This window comes from Haliotis asinina, chromosome 8, assembly GCF_037392515.1.
Source record: "Haliotis asinina isolate JCU_RB_2024 chromosome 8, JCU_Hal_asi_v2, whole genome shotgun sequence".
NCBI lineage: Eukaryota > Metazoa > Mollusca > Gastropoda > Lepetellida > Haliotidae > Haliotis > Haliotis asinina.
Window position 1 is genome coordinate 66,182,427 of NC_090287.1, and position 20,150 is coordinate 66,202,576.

The 20,150-nt window shown below is 45.2% G+C and overlaps 1 protein-coding gene across 2 annotated transcripts in view; it reads right to left on the reverse strand.

Moving 5' to 3' along the window:
- The window catches only part of LOC137293555 (muscle-specific protein 300 kDa-like), a 210,871-nt gene that overhangs the window by 139,232 nt on the left and 51,489 nt on the right, over positions 1 to 20,150 (reverse strand). For both annotated transcript variants that reach the window (XM_067824182.1, XM_067824181.1), the window contains exons 12-36: positions 20,035 to 20,128; positions 19,355 to 19,560; positions 18,635 to 18,952; positions 17,626 to 18,402; positions 15,365 to 15,526; positions 14,748 to 14,968; positions 14,518 to 14,626; positions 11,750 to 12,070; positions 9,750 to 9,926; positions 8,999 to 9,139; positions 8,469 to 8,789; positions 7,680 to 8,006; positions 7,204 to 7,515; positions 5,662 to 5,982; positions 4,876 to 5,517; positions 4,279 to 4,599; positions 3,915 to 4,076; positions 3,550 to 3,726; positions 3,058 to 3,375; positions 2,427 to 2,917; positions 1,877 to 2,033; positions 1,380 to 1,532; positions 1,104 to 1,268; positions 351 to 677; positions 34 to 174 (exon numbers count right to left, since the gene is read on the reverse strand). In XM_067824182.1, the coding sequence (XP_067680283.1) occupies positions 34 to 174; positions 351 to 677; positions 1,104 to 1,268; positions 1,380 to 1,532; positions 1,877 to 2,033; positions 2,427 to 2,917; positions 3,058 to 3,375; positions 3,550 to 3,726; positions 3,915 to 4,076; positions 4,279 to 4,599; positions 4,876 to 5,517; positions 5,662 to 5,982; positions 7,204 to 7,515; positions 7,680 to 8,006; positions 8,469 to 8,789; positions 8,999 to 9,139; positions 9,750 to 9,926; positions 11,750 to 12,070; positions 14,518 to 14,626; positions 14,748 to 14,968; positions 15,365 to 15,526; positions 17,626 to 18,402; positions 18,635 to 18,952; positions 19,355 to 19,560; positions 20,035 to 20,128 (6,861 nt within the window). The remainder of the gene's footprint in view (positions 1 to 33; positions 175 to 350; positions 678 to 1,103; positions 1,269 to 1,379; positions 1,533 to 1,876; positions 2,034 to 2,426; positions 2,918 to 3,057; positions 3,376 to 3,549; positions 3,727 to 3,914; positions 4,077 to 4,278; positions 4,600 to 4,875; positions 5,518 to 5,661; positions 5,983 to 7,203; positions 7,516 to 7,679; positions 8,007 to 8,468; positions 8,790 to 8,998; positions 9,140 to 9,749; positions 9,927 to 11,749; positions 12,071 to 14,517; positions 14,627 to 14,747; positions 14,969 to 15,364; positions 15,527 to 17,625; positions 18,403 to 18,634; positions 18,953 to 19,354; positions 19,561 to 20,034; positions 20,129 to 20,150) is intronic.

Here is a 20,150-nt window from a genome sequence, read left to right on the forward strand (position 1 = left end):
AATGAAGGAAGGCTGGTCACTGAGACTACTAACCTGGGCATCAGAGCGGAGTTGGCTGTATTTCTGGTTGAGGTGGCTGAGTCTGTTCTGTACTTGACTTGAGGCAAGTGCTCTCCCTTTGTCAGTGATGCTGTCAACCATTGTCTGGTGAGACAGGATGTCCTGGTGTCGTGTCTACAAGGGAACACAAAAACATGTCAGTTGCATGGCTAACATCACACTATTCCAAACAGTGCGATACGAGAAACACAGCATTTTGGGCAGACTTTCTCAGATAAAGCAGTTGGATGCATTGAAGTTCTGTGGCCTGTTATACTTGTCCCCCATCCCATGTGTCATGTCCCACTTACTTTATACTGCTGCAGCAGGGCCTTCTTCTCTTGAAGCGAATTCTTCAGCTCTGGTTCAGTGCTGACATGCCTCTCCATATCACTGATCCATTTGTTGAGCTGATCAAAGTTCTCATCAAAGGAGGACCACTGCATGCGTGAGGTCTCAAGATTGCGTTGTGTGTTGCTTAACTTGTCCTGGAACGTCTCCCATTTGTCCCTTAAGGCACGCAGGTCACGTCGGATGTTCTCCCGGCCCTGGTTTGATGTATTGGGGAACAGCTTCTCCCCATGTTCCAGTGCTGCATTAAATCTGGCAAGTCCATCCTCCTTGCTGACTAGAAGATCCTGCAGACCACAATAACATTCTCGAATACTGCTACTGGAGTAAACTGATATCACCAGTACTGAGTGAGCAAGTGAGTTTAGTTTACACTGCTTTTAGCAATATTCCAGCAATATCATGGCTAGGGACACCAGATATGGGTTTCATACATTGTACCTATAAGAGGAACCCTCTCTTTGGTGTGATAAGCGAATGCTTTAAATGGTTGGCTACCAGACAGCACCAATGACAAAGTTTTATCAGGTGGATAAGTAAAATCCTACCATTACCCTCATTTATACAAGGTAAAGTGCTGCAGTTTGATAAGGTAGTGTTTCCTGAGTTGAAACAGATGATATTCCACATCATGAAAAGCTAAGGATACTTTGATACATGAGACAGCAATACTGGCATCATATTATGATGGATCCAGTGGCAAGAAACTGTACCTGTAGTTTGGCCAGTTTGAGCTGCAGAGCCTCCTCATCTCCAACGCCAGATTCACAGTCCTCCAACTGCTGCTGTGCATCATCCAGCCATTCCATCACATCCTTCATATTCTCTGAGAATGTTTCATGGTCGGCAATGTTGCTGTCGCTCTTCTCACTCTGGTCCTGAAAATGTGTAAGCAGGCAGTCAGTGGCCGCATGTCATGCAGTGTGCTAGCTTTGTCTGTTTAGTAGATGTACTCTGATCAAGGGAAGAATTGTAGAACTATCACTTACCTTGACAGACTCTCCAAGAGTCTGGAATCTGTTTAGTAGTTGTGCTGCATGGGATGCTGTCCGGTTGTCTCCAGTGGAGCGGGAGATCTGACCAGCATTATCCTGGAGTTCCTCAAACTCTCTCCTTTTAGCTGCAATCTCTGCTTCCAGTTGCTGTCATATGAAAAAATAAATCAAGTTATTAACATACTACAACATCTGGTTCAGTTAAAGGCCCCATCTTCTGATTACTGGCTAGTCACCCTTTACTGTGAATGACAATTGTGTATAGGTTACAGATGCTGAGATATATTGGCTGTCATGGTCTTCTACTTGCTGAAATAAGGAAAGAAGATACAAAAATTTCATCTAAAAGACAGATTACATATCCAACTTTGAAGATTTATACTCAGCGAGAAAACCAACTAAACACCACGTCTGAAGAACCCTAGTAAAGACAAAACCTGGTCAAGATAAACTGCTTATATCTTTGTTTATTTTGGTGACCTTTGACTGACCTTGAACTTCTGCTGCTGTTCACGTTTGCTTTCCAGGTCTGATCTCAATGATGATTCATTCCTCATCCGGGTCTCAGCATCCTTCAGCCATTGGCTCAGTTCCTCATATCGGCTGTCATGGTCTGTCCACTGGTCAATAGAGGTCTCCAGCTTATTCCTGAACAGAGAACTCACTTTAAACATTCCAGAATAATCTAAGGACCAGGGAGCACTTGCACAAAACAATCTCAGTGCTACGACTATCTTAAGCCTGTGTTGAAGAATGGGAGTTACAATCACTGTAGTCCTAAGATCCTCAAGTCAGCCCTGAACAGTGCACAGTGTACTAGAAATACTGAAAGAACGCCTGAAAAGGTATGAAAGATATTCTAAAATTAAGGTCCGTAGAGAAATGAGCATTAGTGCCTTTGTTGGTAACACATCATTATATAACATCATCTTCACTTAATTTCCAACCAGTCAGCACAAAACAATATTTTGTGATCAATCCAAGGATGAAAGGATGAAAGGAAAAATTATTGCTATTAGAACATTACAGCATGTTACTTACTGAGTCTGCTCGATCTGTCCTGCCAGGCTGTTCCACTCTCTGTCCACAGCCTTTTGCTGGGCCTCCAGCTCCTTCTGTTTGGACTTGGGAAGAACAGCTTTGATCTTCTCCAGCTGTGCGGCTGCAGCAGCCCTCTTCTCCTCCCCTTCCTCCAGTCCACTCATCAGGTCCTTGATGGTGGACAGCTTTGCCTCCACACTATAGCGGTCTCCTCCAATGTCGTCACACCAAGAAACCTTTTCTTTAGCCTGGTTGAGCCATCGTGCCTGCTGCTGCTGAGCCTCCTGGCAGTGCTGTTCCAAAGTCCCTTGGAGAGAGTCCTCAATCCGCTCAGCTCGACCAGCCAAAGCATCAAACTTCTTCGACATTACATTGGCATCCTTGGCTAGGTTGGACATTTCTGAGGATGGGTATTTGGCTTGAAGTGACCGTGTCTTGGCTTGTATATCAGCCATTCTCTGTTTGTGCCTTGCAAATTCCTCTTGCAGTTCCTGAAGCCAAACATGTATTCGACTGAAATGTTACCAAAATTAATGGAGAATATTACTGCAGTCTCTGTAATCAAAGACTGGATGTACACCAGCTGTACTTCTACCTTTCTCCATGAATGAGTCAATGAATCATTGCTTACCTTTGATTCCATGAATCTGGCAATGATGTCATCATCACTTCCAGTCACATCATCACATTTGGCGAGCCTCTCTTTCATCTTGTTCATCCACTCAGTTTCAGCATCAATCTCTTCTTGTAGCTGCTTTTGTTCATCAGAGAAATTTGACATGACAGACTCCAGCTGACCAGCAGTTTCAGTTGCATGTTCAAACTTTGCCATGATATCACGCATTTCCTGCTCCATGGCAGGAAGGTCATGACCTCCATTCAACTCACGAAGGTCATTCATCTTCTGGTTGACCTCCTTGAGGACCTCCTGGAAGTAGGGAGCTTCTTCCTGCCAAGGGATGACAAATGGGATAGGCACGTGAGTGCAGGAGATTACTGCAGCATCAGCTTTCCAGATAAAGCAGAAGGTAAATGAAGTCATCTTGATTTTCCTCCATGTTTTAGTATTAAGGACCAGGCCTAACAATCGGGCTAATGGTGGTATCATGATGTAACAACATACCTTAAACTTCAACAGCCTGCTCTCAACACTGACAGCATCATCAAAGTTTCTGAGACTGTCATCCAGTTTGTTTCGCATTGAGTTGACCCAAGCTGCCACCTCATCCTTGCCTGACTGAAGCTGATCCCAACACACCAGCTGGGCCTCCAGGTTCTCACGATGGTCATCAATGATGGTCTGAAACACAAGGAGAAATGTCATGATACTTGCATGTTTCAAATACAAATCTTCAATGATTCTGCATCAGTGTGTGAAAAATGCAGGGATTTGATTAGAACTTTATGCAGTAGATTACAGTTAACTCCCTTGTTTGCGCTGTGATCCTTGGCAAAACACATGATGAAAGCTAGTTTCCTACAACCCACCTTGTTGGCCATCTCCCACTTATGGTTGACATCATCCAGGTCAGCCTCAACAGTCTGACACTGGAAGCCAGGGACCTTGGCCAGCTCCTCCAGGAGCTGCAAGCCCTTTGTGTTCATGTGGTCCAGCTGGGTTTGGTTGGCGTGCAGCTCAAACTCAGCATTCTGTAACACAGGACAGCCTAAGTTACCATGAATAACAGAGCCATTTCATTATTTTGCAAGTATTCTTTCGGTGGTACTGTTTGTTGGCATATAAAGAAAGTATTAATGAGTACCACATGTAACTGTGACACAGCCAATACCATCAAAGTCCCTTGTGCATTTCTTTGTAGGCTCAGGTGAAATTCACTCAAGCTGCCCATACCTTGTGCTGGTCAAGACTCTTCTTTACGTCTGCCGGGTTGGAGAAAGCGATCTGTTGATTGACTAGAGGATCGACGTCATCCAACACTCGAACAACACCTGTCTTGGCCTCATTGTACTGCTGCCACAGATTGCCCACGGAGTTAAGGTACTGGTGCTTATCAGCAATGGCTGCCTGGACACCTTCCCACACTTGGTTCACCTCACTCAGCTGGGTCTGAAGGGCTGAGGCTTTGCTGGGATCAGACTGCATGATCTGTCGACCTAGCTCACGCAGTTGTTCATACTCGGGATTGTTTGCGTACATGTCATCTCGAATATCCTTGAAAAAAAAGCTCAATGATCCACTAAGAATCACAACAACATAAATACATCAGTCAGTGATAGTTTTCTGCTGAATGTACGTTAAGTATCTCTGGTCACATGACATTAAATAAGAACCACTAGGATGAGATGGCTGTAGGACAGTCTTTCACCTAACAAGCACCTTTAGTTGTATACTTCCCTGGGAAAGAGAGTGAAAAAGTGCACACAGAGTATTGACCCAGCTAATACTGTAAAGCTCTGAATGTTTATTAATATAGACTCTAGAACCTACCTCTACTTCTCTGATGAGTTCTTTCAGGCCCTGAAGGCTGGATTTGTCCACAGCAGCCGAGGCTATTCTATCCTGGATCTCCTGCAGCTTGAGGACCAGCTGATCCTTCTTCACCACAAAGTCATCACTAAGCTGGGCCAGCTCTCCAAGATGGTTCTCCTTCTGCTGGGCTGCATCTGACACTGTGTCACACAGATGTTCCAGACTCTGCAGCTCTGAGTTGAAGTGAAGTGTTCGTTGAGTGGCTCGGTCTTTGATGATCATCTGAGAAGCCCCCATCAATTCGTCCAATCCATCTGCCTGCTTGTTCCAGCCATTCATGCTTGCCTTCAGTTCTGTTATCTCCTGCTTGATTTGGTTGACTTCTGCCTCCGTGAGGTCTGGAGACTGTAGGCGAGCCTGAAGTGACTTCAGCTTGAGCTGGGCTTCTTTGTGATCACCATTATACTTCATCCAACTGTCACACAGGTTTTCTCGGTTCTGAATTAGGTCCTCAATCTTAGTATAACCTTCCATGATGCGGTCAAACCGGTCGCTGAGCACTGCTGCCTCATCCTTGGAGCAGTTCTGTATCATCTCCTTGAACTCCTGCTGCAGGGCTTGGAAGACAGGATCATGCTGACCACTCTCTCCCCGCAGTCCCTGGTAAACAAAGAAACAACATTCAGCATCTCAAACACTAAACATCATCATTCATCTTCATGTGAAATTGCATTTGTCATCCGCGTCATTCCCAAATGTCAGCTGTGATATCACTATACATCAAAAATGATGTAGAACACTAACCTGTAACTTGGCAAGTTCATCAGCAACCTCATCAGAGTATATTTCACTCCCAGTGTCCAGTTTCCTCTGAATTTTCTTCACCCATTTCTCAAAGTCTTGCATACGACCATAAAAGTCACGTCGATGTTGTACAGCTGTTGTCAGCATCTTCTGCCGTTCCAGCACCCCAGTGTTGATGTCGTTCCAGATCTGTCGGACATCATCCTGCTTCTGCTTGAGCTTGCTGAGGCCATCTGGGCTGGCATATGGCTGTACCTGCTCAAACCGCCGTTGCAATGCATTCATCTGCGGCTGCTGACCCCGGACCTCATCCTGGAGTGCCTGCAGATGCAACACATATACATATCAACACCATTTAGTAAACATTCCCAGTAAACAGCCCTGTAGTGATCACCCTCAGTAAACAGCCCTGTAGTAATCATGTGCTGTAAACAGCCCTGTTGTAATCATGCCCTGTAGCCAGCCCCATTGTAATCACACAACATAAACAGCCCTGCCTTATCATGTGCAGTAAACAGCCCTGCTATAATCATGCCCTGTTAACAGCCCTGTTGTAATCATGCCCGGTAACCTGCCTCATTGCAATCACACACCATAAACAGCCCTGCCTTATCATGTGCAGTAAACAGCCCTGTTGTAATCATGCCCTGTTAACAGCCCTGTTGTAATCATGCCCGGTAACCTGCCTCATTGCAATCACACACCATAAACAGCCCTGCCTTATCATGTGCAGTAAACAGCCCTGTTATAATCATGCCCTGTTAACAGCCCTGTTGTAATCATGCCCTGTAACCTGCCTCATTGCAATCACACAACATAAACAGCCCTGCCTTATCATGTGCAGTAAACAGCCCTGTTGTAATCATGCCCTGTAACCTGCCTCATTGCAATCACACAACATAAACAGCCCTGCCTTATCATGTGCAGTAAACAGCCCTGTTATAATCATGCCCTGTTAACAGCCCTGTTGTAATCATGCCCTGTAACCTGCCTCATTGCAATCACACAACATAAACAGCCCAGCCTTATCATGTGCAGTAAACAGCCCTGTTGTAATCATGCCCTGTAACCTGCCTCATTGCAATCACACACCATAAACAGCCCTGCCTTATCATGTGCAGTAAACAGCCCTGTTATAATCATGCCCTGTTAACAGCCCTGTTGTAATCATGCCCTGTAACCTGCCTCATTGCAATCACACAACATAAACAGCCCTGCCTTATCATGTGCAGTAAACAGCCCTGTTGTAATCATGCCCTGTAACCTGCCTCATTGCAATCACACAACATAAACAGCCCTGCCTTATCATGTGCAGTAAACAGCCCTGTTGTAATCATGCCCTGTAACCTGCCTCATTGCAATCACACAACATAAACAGCCCTGTCATAATCACCCCCAGTAAACAGCCCTGTAGTGATCACCCTCAGTAAACAGCAATGCAGTAATCACTCCCGGTAAACACCATAACAGGAAACAGAACCTCATAGAACAGACCTACACTGTAGTAAGCTCCACTGTACCTCAATGTAGTCATCTGCTTACCTTGGCCAAAGCCAGCTCATGCTCCAGCACCTGGATGTCAGTGGTAGATGTGTTGGGATCCTGAGCAAGTCGGTTCTGAAACTTCTGAAGCGTCTCCATAAAGTTGTCTTGTTCTTCATCAAAGGCTGTCCATGCCCCATACATCTTGTCCATACGATGTGTGCGTTCCTCTGAGGCTGTGAGAATGTTTCCCCATCTCCCCTGGATTACCTCCAATTCTCGTGGCATGTCTGGTTGCTCCATGAGATAACCAGCCTCCGTGCTCATCTTCTCAAACAGAGGCAAGTGCTCCTCTGCTTCTTGAAGGAAGCTCTGGTTATGAAAAAGAGATGACCTGGGGTATCACAAACTTGTAAAGAAGTCCTGTAAGTGCTTTCACTTGTCAAAACTGATGGAATCTTCAACTTACTTGTTCATATAGATATAAATACTTATTTACCAAACCAGATGATTTCTAGAAAAGCAGTAAACCTGACCTGATGGACGTCATACAGCTGGCGTGCCTCCTCCAGAGACCCACATTTAGGTGGCTCAGTGGCGCAGTATTTCTCTGCCTTCACAATCCAAGGCAGCAGCTGCTCCTGCAGACGCTGGTACTCTTGCCAGTGGACAACGTTCCCGGACAGGGCAGTGCTGCGGTCCTTGGCCCGGGCACAAAGACTCTCCCACTGTCTTCGCAGGGTTGTTAGCTTGGACTTCAGTGCTGCTGTCTCTCGGGACCGGAAGTTGTTAGACAGTCCACGGGCATCCTTCTCCAGGGTCTCCAAGGTGATGTGGTTCTCGTACACCTCGGACGCGATGGCCTGGCATACAGTGATGCTTGGTTACTTATTTAAATCAATGTAAGTAACCCAAAAGCAAAGTTACCAAGAACCTTAGAAATCCAATGTAATGTAACCAGTGAAAGTGTCATGTACTACACTCACCATGGAGTACAAGTGTGATTTATTTACAAATAAGTGACAATACATCAGTGCACTTGGTTGCCATATGCTAGCTCTCTCCCTGCGCTTGCATGCTCGGGGAGCAATCCTTAAGCTTCGCAAAGGGACCATTAATTTATCTATTCTGTTATGCTGTTGGTTTCTTGATACATGACAATAATATAATAAACAAATGTAAGGTTTGAAGCTATATGCATGAAATTAACCAACATTAAGTAAGTCAGTATCCGAAGATAAGTAACCATTCTACTGCATGTAGCCATCCCAAAAGAAGAAACAATCCTCATGTAAGTAACCATCTTTATGTACGCTTGTTCTTACCTCGGCCTTGGTGAGCTGCTGTTCTGGCAAATCTCGCTTATTCTCATACACTTCATTTAGTCTGGTCTCTTTCACATTCAGCCAATCACAGAAGTTGTTGAGTCTCTTGTAGTACTCTGACCACTTTGCAATAGTTGCCTCAAGGTCTGCCAGTTTAGCATTGAGACGCACAGACACATTCTCCAAGCGTTTGTCAATATCAGACATCTCAGTTTTGAGTGGTCCACGGCGTTCTCGACTTGCTCCCTCTGCCAGGGCAGCATTCAACTTCTGCATCTCAGATATGCTACCCTTAAGCTTGTTGAGGGTCGAGTGCAGCTCCTGGAGAAACAGGACATCAGATGCAACCAGTCAATCAGTAAACATAATACAACATTAGGCAGGTACTGAAGAATTCGGAACAGTATATGACTTCTCTATCTTATCTGAATACACATTAAATGATTACAATGAAAAATACATGATAGCCACATTATGTAACAGCCAGTCTCTGAAAGACCATCTGTTGCTGCCTGTGCTGAGACACCCACCTTCTTGGCCTGGAGGTCCTTCTGAGCCATGTCCTGGCCGGTGGCAATTGTAGGCTTCTCCAGCTCAGCCTCAGCCTTCTTCAGGTACTGCAGCAGCTGCCCCTTCTCACCCTCGTACTGCTCCCAGTTCCGCACTGTTTGCTGCAGCCCGAAACAATAGATGTACAGCCAGCAATACCAGTAAAAACAGCAGCTGCCAGGTCAGCCATTGTCAGGCATCAACAACTGACAGACTCAGGAAAATACTACATCAGTCTGTGGTCCTCTTTGTGGCACAACTAAGAAATGAATTAATACAACTGCAACAGGAAGAGAGTCACAGGATATAACAGGCTATGAGTATCCAAATCCAGCAATGTCACAAAATGTCCAACATGGCCTGATGTGACCTCCAAGCTTTTCGCAAGTCAGCTATTTCTGATGGGCACAATTGCACTACGGGATAACTTTACACAATTCTGGTATCTGCCTTAACCCTCATCATCATTCTGCCTGTTTCAGACAATAACACTGCAGACATCATCTACTGGAAGTCAGAAGTATGAAAGGGGCCCTGATCTGCTTATACTACTTGAACACCTCAACTCCTTGCATGGGAGATAAGCACTGTCAATCAAGATTGTTGGTGATCATGGGCAATCAATAACTTGATGGAGGGGGAGATGATGGGGACTCAGCTGGTAATGAGTCAGAATGCATTGAGGCTGGACTCAAGGAGTGGGACAGGTATACATAGTTCTGTCTTCATTACCTGCAATTTTGTTAGCTTGGCTCTTGCTAGTTCATTTGTGTCTTTCCATTTCCGTGAGAGGTCCTCCACAGTCTTGCTTACAAAGGAAGGGGCATTACGTTCCCTCTGCAGCCTCTTCCCAGCTTCAATGTCGGCGTTGATGTTGGGAGCCTCGGCCTCAAGCCTGCTCATGATGGACTGAAACAGACAAGGCAAGTGAGAGTACCACTTTCACCTGCAGGCCTGCAGGACTACCACCTTGTCTACAACATCGACTACATCATCTACAACACCACTACATACATCACGAAACAACATGCAGCTACGATATGGAACTAAACTACAATCATTTATCCTACAAAATTACAACACACAGTATATTATCAAAATGAAATCATAAACCTCTAGTACTGTGTCTATGACTGGATTTCACCAAACCCCTGTCTGCTAGGCCTGTATTTGGTGTTTCACATTCTCAAAGTGAGTATTGTGGCAATGGTGCCTGCCTCCAGTACAACCTGGAGGACTGGTGTGATCTTGAGGTTCAGTTCCTTGTGTATTTCATCAGTAACAGCCTTAGTGAAGTCAGAATCAGTGTATCATCTATACTATACAATGTAGCTATGAAATGTAGAACTACACTTAAATATTTACAAAAATGGCAATGCCTATAAAACATTAATAACATAAAATGTGAAATTTGATGGCAGAAGACACATTTCTTATCTCAAAGTGACTGAGGGTCCTTCCTTAATGTGAAGAAACAAGGAGTATACAAGAGAGCACTTCCATAATGAACAAATATATAAACTTAGAAAACAGTTGCTAAACTGTCTCAATTGCAAAGTGAATTCAACATATGAATTACTGGACACTATGAATGTTACTCCTGTGGTAACATGCTGAGGTGTGATCTCCCTGCGTACTTCTTCACAATGCCTGTGTATAAAATGAAGCTGAATAATTGTCTCAGGTCACTGAATCTATGTCAAACCACATCTGACTTCAGTCAGTCGCAATGAAACATTTGAAATGACCCTACAGAGTTACGGAATTACAAATGAGATACAGATTGCACCGTGGAGGCGGCCATGTCAACATGGACAATGTGGAGGCTGCGTCACTCACAGCAGACTCATGTCTCATGCACAATTGATCACGATGGTGAATATGACTGAATTAAGATTAATGAACAAGCAACTGCAGACATCACAGGAGTTATTCCCAGTCAAATCCCCACCCCCATGCTAACATGAGATGCCAGACAGCCATACCACGGCCCTGGACGGCCAAGCAAAATAAGAAGGAATAAGTAAAGGTTGACGGCTCACATGGTTACAATAACGCACTCAGGTTAAGTAGCCGACACTTACCAGGATGCCCAAGCCGCGGCCCTGGGTAGAGAAGCAGATTCATAATTGATGGAAGAATGGGAATAGTTGTGACATGTCTTGGACTATTCGGTCATAGTGTGAGTGTGTGTACATAGAGCGCGAGAGTTGATCATGGTGTGTTGATGTCATTAAAATGCACAGTGTACGGGACGTGTTGTGTAAAGGGGCCTGCTGTGGCTGAGGATGCTGTTGAGGATGAGGGCCTGTTGTGACTTGAGATGTTGTTGTGGCTCAAGATGTTGTTGTGGCTGAGGATGCTTTTGGGTGTGGGTATGCTGTTGGGATGGGGATGCTGTTGTGGCTGAGGATGCTTTTGGGGACTGAACACAGGTTCTGGCTAGACAACATGGGGGGAAGAGATGATGTCAATGAGGCACATTGTTTTTGCATTTTTGTAGTTCTTAATTCAGTGTATTTCAGAAGGATATTTTCAAGCTGCTAGTCGAATGGCCTATGATATGTTACCCTGGTATGATGCATATTATGGGAATGTCGATCATGGAGCTGATGAAAAAAACTGTATGCTCTCATGGTGACAGACCACAGACAAGCCATGCTGTTACAGGGACTATCATCACACAGTGTATGAGTCAGCGACACATGCACTACACACACCACGCATCTCACCTCATGTTCTTGCAGGTATGCTCGAGCATCATCCAGACTGTCTATAGCTGGGTGCTCCATCACCTGCTTCTGTGTCTCATCAAGCCAGTTTGAACGACGCTCCAAATTGTCCCTGTACTCAAAGCTCTTGGTGAAAACAGAAGTCTTCTCAGATGTGTTTTTCATGCCAGAGTCTAGCTTCCCAAACTTGTCCATGATGTCCCTCAGTCGACTCTTCTCCTTGCTGGCATCCACCCCTGGCTCATCTCTCAACAGTTCATCCAGGTTCTCGGACAGCCACTTGGCATCATCCATGTACTTGCTCTTGTTCCTCATCGCTTTCTGTAGAACAAGAGGCCACACATGGTGAACACAACACAAAACAGCCCCAGAGTAGCCTGAGCTTCACATTTACCTGTGTAATCTGGACGTGACATATAACACAATGCATGACAAAACTTGTGTAATCTAGACATGGCATATAGCACAATGCATGAGGAAACCTGTGTTATCTGGACATGACATATAGCACAATGCATGAGAAAACCTGTGTAATCTGGACATGACATATACCAATATCTGTGTTATCTGGACATGACGTATACCTATGTAATCTGGAAGTGACATATAATAACATGATGTGTGACCCTGATAAGTACCTAGTCATGAAGTCTTCTACGTCATTAAATATGTATGCATGGGCAATTCTATTTGTGTTCTTGAATAAGGAAAATTCTAAAGGGAGAATGGCACAATAAAAGAGGTGTGGAGAGAGGCTTGAGGCAGGGCCAGGGATAACAGGCTTGTGTGGGAAAGGGATGACAGGCTTGTATTTGACGGGATGACAGGCTTCTATGGGAGGGAATGACAGGGAGGGGATGACAGGCTTGTATTTGATGGGATGACAGGCTTCTATGGGAGGGAATGACAGGCTTGTATGGGAGGGGATGACTAGCTTGTATGGGAAGGGGATGACTGGCATGTATAGGGGGGGATGACAGGCTTGTATGGAAGGGGATGACTGGCCTGTATGGGAGGGGATGACTGGCTTGTATGGGACGGGATGACAGGCTTGTATGGGAAGAGGATGACAAGGAGGGAATGACAGGGAGGGGATGACTGGCTTGTATCGGAGGGGATGACAAGCTTGTATGGGAGGGGATGACTGGCCTGTATGAGAGGGGATGACAGGCTTGTATGGGAGGGGATGACAGGCTTGTATAGGAGGGGATGACAGGCTTGTATAGGAGGGGATGACAGGCTTGTATGGGAGGGGATGACTGGCTTGTACGGGACGGGATGACAGGCTTGTATGGGAAGAGGATGACAAGAAGGGGATGACAGGGAAGGAATGACAGGCTTGTATGGGAGCGGATGACTGGCTTGTATGGGAGGGGATGACAGGCTTGAATGGGAGGGGATGACTGGCTTGTATAGGAGGGGATGACAGGCTTGTATGGGAAGGGGATGACAGGCTTGTATGGGACAGGATGACAGGGAGAGGATGACTGGCTTATATGGGAGGGGATGACAGGCTTGTATAAGAGGGGATGACTAACTAGGGCAGACAGAGAGAAATGAGTGTTGGGGAAAACAGTTATGGGCTATAAAAAGGAAGACAGAAAAATTATGTGGACATGATTGACTGGAACAGGGAAGAAGTTTACAAATGCTCTAACTTTCACATTAATACTATAAAATGGCACAGTCTATCTCAGTGAAGTAAGAATGTGGGTAAGGGTGGTTTCTATGTCTAAGTCTACTTTATCCATCTATTACCTTAAACTATTTCCAGGTGGCATAAGACAAGACATTGCACTGTTTAATAACACACCTCAACAGCCTAAAACATTTGGCAGGCAAAACAGTTTCCACAATACAGCTTCAACAAATGGTGCAATGTTACTGTGGAGGCATACATATAACTTTTAACAAGCTTAGCACTTTCAAATTTTAGAAATACCATCCTCAATGATGACAACCAAACACTCTGAGCATACTCAGCCATGTACTTCTATCCCACACCTTCAACAGCACCACTCTACAACCCCAAACATCCAGCCCCACTACTCAGTACATCCATACCCACTGCTCTGTACATCCATCCCCACTACTCTGTACATCCATCCCCACTACTCTGTACATCCATACCCACTACTCAGTACATCCATACCCACTACTCAGTACATCCATACCCACTACTCAGTACATCCATCCCCACTACTCAGTACATCCATCCCCACTACTCTGTACATCCATACCCACTACTCAGTACATCCATACCCACTACTCTGTACATCCACCCCCACTGCTCAGTACATCCATCCCCACTGCTCTGTACATCCACCCCCACTGCTCAGTACATCCATACCCACTACTCAGTACATCCATCCCCACTACTCAGTACATCCATCCCCACTACTCTGTACATCCATACCCACTACTCAGTACATCCATCCACACACACTATTCAGTACATGCATCCACACTACTCTGTACATCCATCCACACTACTCAGTGCATCCATCCCCACTACTCAGTACATCCATCCACACAGCTCAGTACATCAATCCCCATTGCGCTGTACATCCATACCCACTACTCAGTACATCCATCCCCACTAGTCAGTGCATCCACCCCCACTACTCTGTACATCCATCCCCCCATACTCAGTACATTTATCCCCACTACCCTGTACATCCACACCCACAACCCTGTACAACCATCCCCACTACTCTGTACAACCACCCCTAATATCCCATACATCCACTGATTCCTTATACATGTACCTGGAACTGGGCAAGCATCTCCTTGTACTCATCACTGGTGAGGTCCTCCTTCTGCATCTCTTTCATAAGTCCCTCCACATCCATGATCCAGCGGCTCACTTCACCCAACCTGTCACAGTCAAGCAACCAGTCTGTGTTAACATGTATGTTCCAATTTCTGTTACACGTGTTACACAGTCAATACACATTACAGGTAACCCTAAATCAACCTCTGCAAAAATCACACTCACTTTGTGTTGTAGTCCTTCCATCGTTGTGGGAGCTGCTTCAGCTGCTCGTGGGTGCTGTCTGAGATGGAGTGGAGACGTTTCCACCGCTGAAGGTGGTCATCGTACCGGTTCCTCAAACTGCGTTCATCCTGGGACAGCTCAAGCAGGTGTTTAGATAAGGAGTCCATGCTGCCTAGGCACTTCTCACAGGTGGGGACTAGGTCACTCTCGTGGAACAGTTGCTGTACATAACAGACACAGGCATCATTTATAGCACACAATAGACACAGGCATCTCTAATGGCACAATAGACACAGACATCACTAATAGCACGATAGACACAGCATCACTTACTGACCACAATACAAGCAGATATTACTTATAGCACACAATAGACACTTGCATCACTTACTGCACATAATACACACAGACATCACTTATTGCACACAACAGACACAGGCATCACTTATTGAACACAACAGACATCACTTATTGCACACAACAGACACAGGCATCACTTATTGCACACAACAGACACAGACATCACTTATTGCACACAATAGACATACGCATCATTGACCAGACACAATACACACAGACATCACCTCTTGAACGCATTATACATAGGTATCACTCACTCTATGTTTCAGCAAAGCAGCCTTGACATCCTGATTTCGAGCCAGCTGTTCCTGGTGTTGTTGGATGGATTTCTCTGCTGATGTCACTCTCTGAAGAAATTTGTCCTCAGGAACTGCAAACTCCAGCTTGAGCAGTTTAATAGGCGCATGGTAGTGAATATTCTGGAAACAAGGAAAGGGTATCAAAACCATATGTCAGAATTGATCATGACTTGGTACACTGGTATCTTGATCAATGACAAGACAATTATATATAAAAAATAGGCATGTACATTGAGTACAAGCAGTTGTCAGAACAAGAGTAGGAAGGTTTTCCCACACAGCTTCTACACTGTCCATCCCTAACACTTTATCAGCACACTCCATTTCACACAGTTTTAGGGGTGCTGTACAGGGTCAGAACAAGAGAAGGAAGGTTTCCCCACACAGCCTTTACACTGTCCATCCCTAACACTTTATCAGCACACTCCATTTCACACAGTTTTAGGGGTGCTGTACAGGGTCAGAACAAGAGAAGGAAGGTTTTCCAACACAGCCTTTACACTGTCCATCCCTAACACTATCAGCACACTCCATTTCACACAGTTTTAGGGGTGCTGTACAGGGTCAGAACAAGAGAAGGATGGTTTCCCCACACAGCCTTTACACTGTCCATCCCTAACACTTTATCAGCACACTCCATTTCACACAGTTTTAGGGGTGCTGTACAGGGTCAGAACAAGAGAAGGATGGTTTTCCAACACAGCCTTTACACTGTCCATCCCTAACACTTTATCAGCACACTCCATTTCACACAGTTTTAGGGGTGCTGTACAAGGTCAGAACAAGAGAAGGAAGGTTTTCCAACACAGCCTTTACACTGTCCATCCCTAACACTTTATCAGCACACTCCATTTCACACAGTTTTGGGGGTGCTGTACAGGGTCAGAACAAGAGAAGGAAGGTTTTCCAACACAGCCTTTACACTGTCCATCCCTAACACTATCAGCACACTCCATTTCACACAGTTTTAGGGGTGCTGTACAGGGTCAGAACAAGAGAAGGATGGTTTCCCCACACAGCCTTTACACTGTCCATCCCTAACACGTTATCAGCACACTCCATTTCACACAGTTTTAGGGGTGCTGTACAGGGTCAGAACAAGAGAAGGATGGTTTTCCAACACAGCCTTTACACTGTCCATCCCTAACACTTTATCAGCACACTCCATTTCACACAGTTTTAAGGGTGCTGTACAAGGTCAGAACAAGAGAAGGAAGGTTTTCCAACACAGCCTCTACACTGTCCATCCCTAACACTTTATCAGCACACTCCATTTCACACAGTTTTAGGGGTGCTGTACAGGGTCAGAACAAGAGAAGGATGGTTTCCCCACACAGCCTTTACACTGTCCATCCCTAACACTTTATCAGCACACTCCATTTCACACAGTTTTAGGGGTGCTGTACAGGGTCAGAACAAGAGAAGGAAGGTTTTCCAACACAGCCTCTACACTGTCCATCCCTAACACTTTATCAGCACACTCCATTTCACACAGTTTTAGGGGTGCTGTACAGGGTCAGAACAAGAGAAGGATGGTTTCCCCACACAGCCTTTACACTGTCCATCCCTAACACTTTATCAGCACACTCCATTTCACACAGTTTTAGGGGTGCTGTATAGGGTCAGAACAAGAGAAGGAAGGTTTTCCAACACAGCCTCTACACTGTCCATCCCTAACACTTTATCAGCACACTCCATTTCACAGTTTTAGGGGTGCTGTATAGGGTCAGAACAAGAGAAGGAAGGTTTCCCCACACAGCCTTTACACTGTCCATCCCTAACACTTTATCAGCACACTCCATTTCACACAGTTTTAGGGGTGCTGTATAGGGTCAGAACAAGAGAAGGATGGTTTCCCCACACAGCCTTTACACTGTCCATCCCTAGCACTTTATCAGCACACTCCATTTCACACAGTTTTAGGGGTGCTGTACAGGGTCAGAACAAGAGAAGGATGGTTTCCCCACACAGCCTTTACACTGTCCATCCCTAGCACTTTATCAGCACACTCCATTTCACACAGTTTTAGGGGTGCTGTACAGGGTCAGAACAAGAGAAGGATGGTTTCCCCACACAGCCTTTACACTGTCCATCCCTAGCACTTTATCAGCACACTCCATTTCCTTCTCTCTGCACCAGCAACATTCCCTCCTCCACCCAAGTCACTTCCATACAGCTGTGGCATAAAACTAAACATACTCACTCCACCTGTTCCTTACCTTCCACCGATTCTCCATTGCTGTCATCTCAATTTTCAGCCCAGCCTTGTCCTGCTCCTCCAGCTGAACAAGAATCTCCTCCCCAACACTCAGGTAGTCCTGCAGCATTCGCTGGTTTACTCTGTCAAAGAACAGTTTGTGTTTGCGAATGAGGCTCTCCGGGTCATCCTCTTTATCTTCTAAAACAGTCTCAGCATTGTCCATCCACTCAGACAAGGCACTCTGCTTTTGCTGAAGCAAGCGCCACAATCGTGCAAGATTCTCAAGGCGCTTCTCCCAATTTTTAGCAGATGTGACACAGTTCTGGAATCTCATATTTACTGATTTCATAAGTTCATCTGCTGGAGTAAAGTCCACTGATTTCAGTTTACTTTTGGCATTGTTCACTTTGTTATATACTTTGTTCTTGCTTTCAAGAATAGATTTTTGGTAGGTGATCTCTGAGAAATATGCCTTGTGCTTCTCCAGCCTGGCTTCAGTTGCCTCTCCTGAACCGTCCAGTCTGTGAGTCTGCAGAAGTTGTTCTCCCTGCTCAAGCCAGAGGTTCAGATCAGTGATGCCAGTCTCCAGGGACTCCACATTGGGCAGGATGGCCTTGAGTGCCTTGCTCCGGTCAGGGAGTTCCTTCCTCAGCTTCAGAATGACTTCCTTTTGATCATTGAGTGTCTTCAACATGTCATTGACCACATCCGAGGAGCTGTCCTTTACCAAAGACTGTGCCGTCTTTGTTGTTGTCTTGAAGACAGCCTCGATCTCTGCTACTTGGGAGCCAAGCACCTGCAAAACAGTCCAATAATCCATGTGGGAAATATTAAACATCTTCTCACAATAAATGAAAAGACAACTTTCTAATAGTTTGAATTAATTTGTTTTGAATCACAAGCATATATCAGATTGTTGGAACGAAGAAGAAAGTGTTAACCACATCAATTTTATGAAGGTGATGACAGTTTGAGAGTCAGTGAGTATATGTGGGAGGGTAGAGGGGTAGGAGTGACAGGTAACTTACGTCAAGCTGCTGCAAATGTTCCCTCAGGGCAGCATGTACACATGGAATCTGTGGCCCCACTATTTCATCTGTAGTCTGTAGCCAGGCCCTGATCTGGTGAATGCCCTCTGAGTACTCATTGCGGGCCCGGCCAATCACCTCTACCTGCTGGAAGTTGGTGAAGCTGTCAATGAGCTCAGTGTGGCGCCGGTTCAGCAGGGCCAACGTCTGCCTCACCTCCTCTGCCACCTCAGGCCGGGTTGTTTCCATCAAGAACTGTCCACTCTGGTTCAGTGTCTGGTGCCTTTGCTCATACTCAGCCATGTCCTCAAAGTAAAGCTGTTGGATAGTAATGAAATGGATGAATCACACAAAGATGTTAGTAATTATAAGAAATTAGACTATCAGTTGTCTGTGCTTGTTGTTTAAGGCAATTGTGTAACTCAGTTATCAGCAATGTTATATCTACATGATATTAGTGTGTATATAATTCAGTCTGGACCACATTCCCTCGCCACTGATATGAACAACACTGGATTAATACCCTAATACAATGTCTAATAATTGGCTGCCTAAACTAATGGGAAATAACCACCCACACAACTGAGCTTACATGACATACAATCCAGTAAATGAGCCTGATTCCCTCATCTATTTAGTAAAAACATGGTAAAAGCATAATCTGCTCTAGACATGCAGTGATACAGCAATTGAATGAATCAAGACATCATGCAGCCTGACCTGCTTCTCCTCAGGCGACCTCTGCATGATCTTCTCGCCCTCTGTCAGCCACACTGTCAGCACCTCAGCACAGCTGTTGAACAACTTCCATGCATCCTGGACTTCCCCAAGACTCTTCCCTACACTACGGATCTCCCCTGATGTCTTCTGCCAACGTCCTGCCACATCACCAAGGAATCTTGTCAAGTCATTGACTTCAATTGGATCTGGAAAGAGATGATATGTGTTAAACCAGAACACTGTAACAGTTGATAAGAAATAAGAAACCAGAGATGCCAACCCTAATTTTGACTAGACCAGTGAAGGTCCCAGGGTAGAATAGGCCTTTAGCAATGCTTGTCGTAAGAGGCAACTAACAGGAACGGGTGGTCAGACTCGCTGACTTGGTTCACATGTCATCAATTCCAAAGTGCGCAGATTGATGCTCATGTTGTTGATCACTGGATTGTCTAGTCCAGACTCTACTATCTTCAGACTGCCGCCATATAGCTGGAATATTGCAGAGTGCAGCATAAAACTGAACTCACTAATTTTGAGTAATTAGTAATTTTGTCAAAACTAACGCAAAAAGTAGTATTTGGGGTCCAAAATTACTAACTTTTCCAAAGGCTTTTCATATTTAATGTGAAAGAATGAGAGAATTAAGAAGTAAAAGGTCCAACCAATCTCAAGCAATTCACCTCCACCATTGATCTTATAGGCTTCTGCCTTCTTCTTAGTGTCATCATGGGTCTTCCTGTAGTTGTCAAACAGCTGCCCACTCACAACAAAATCCTACAAAGGAAAGTTTTGTCTG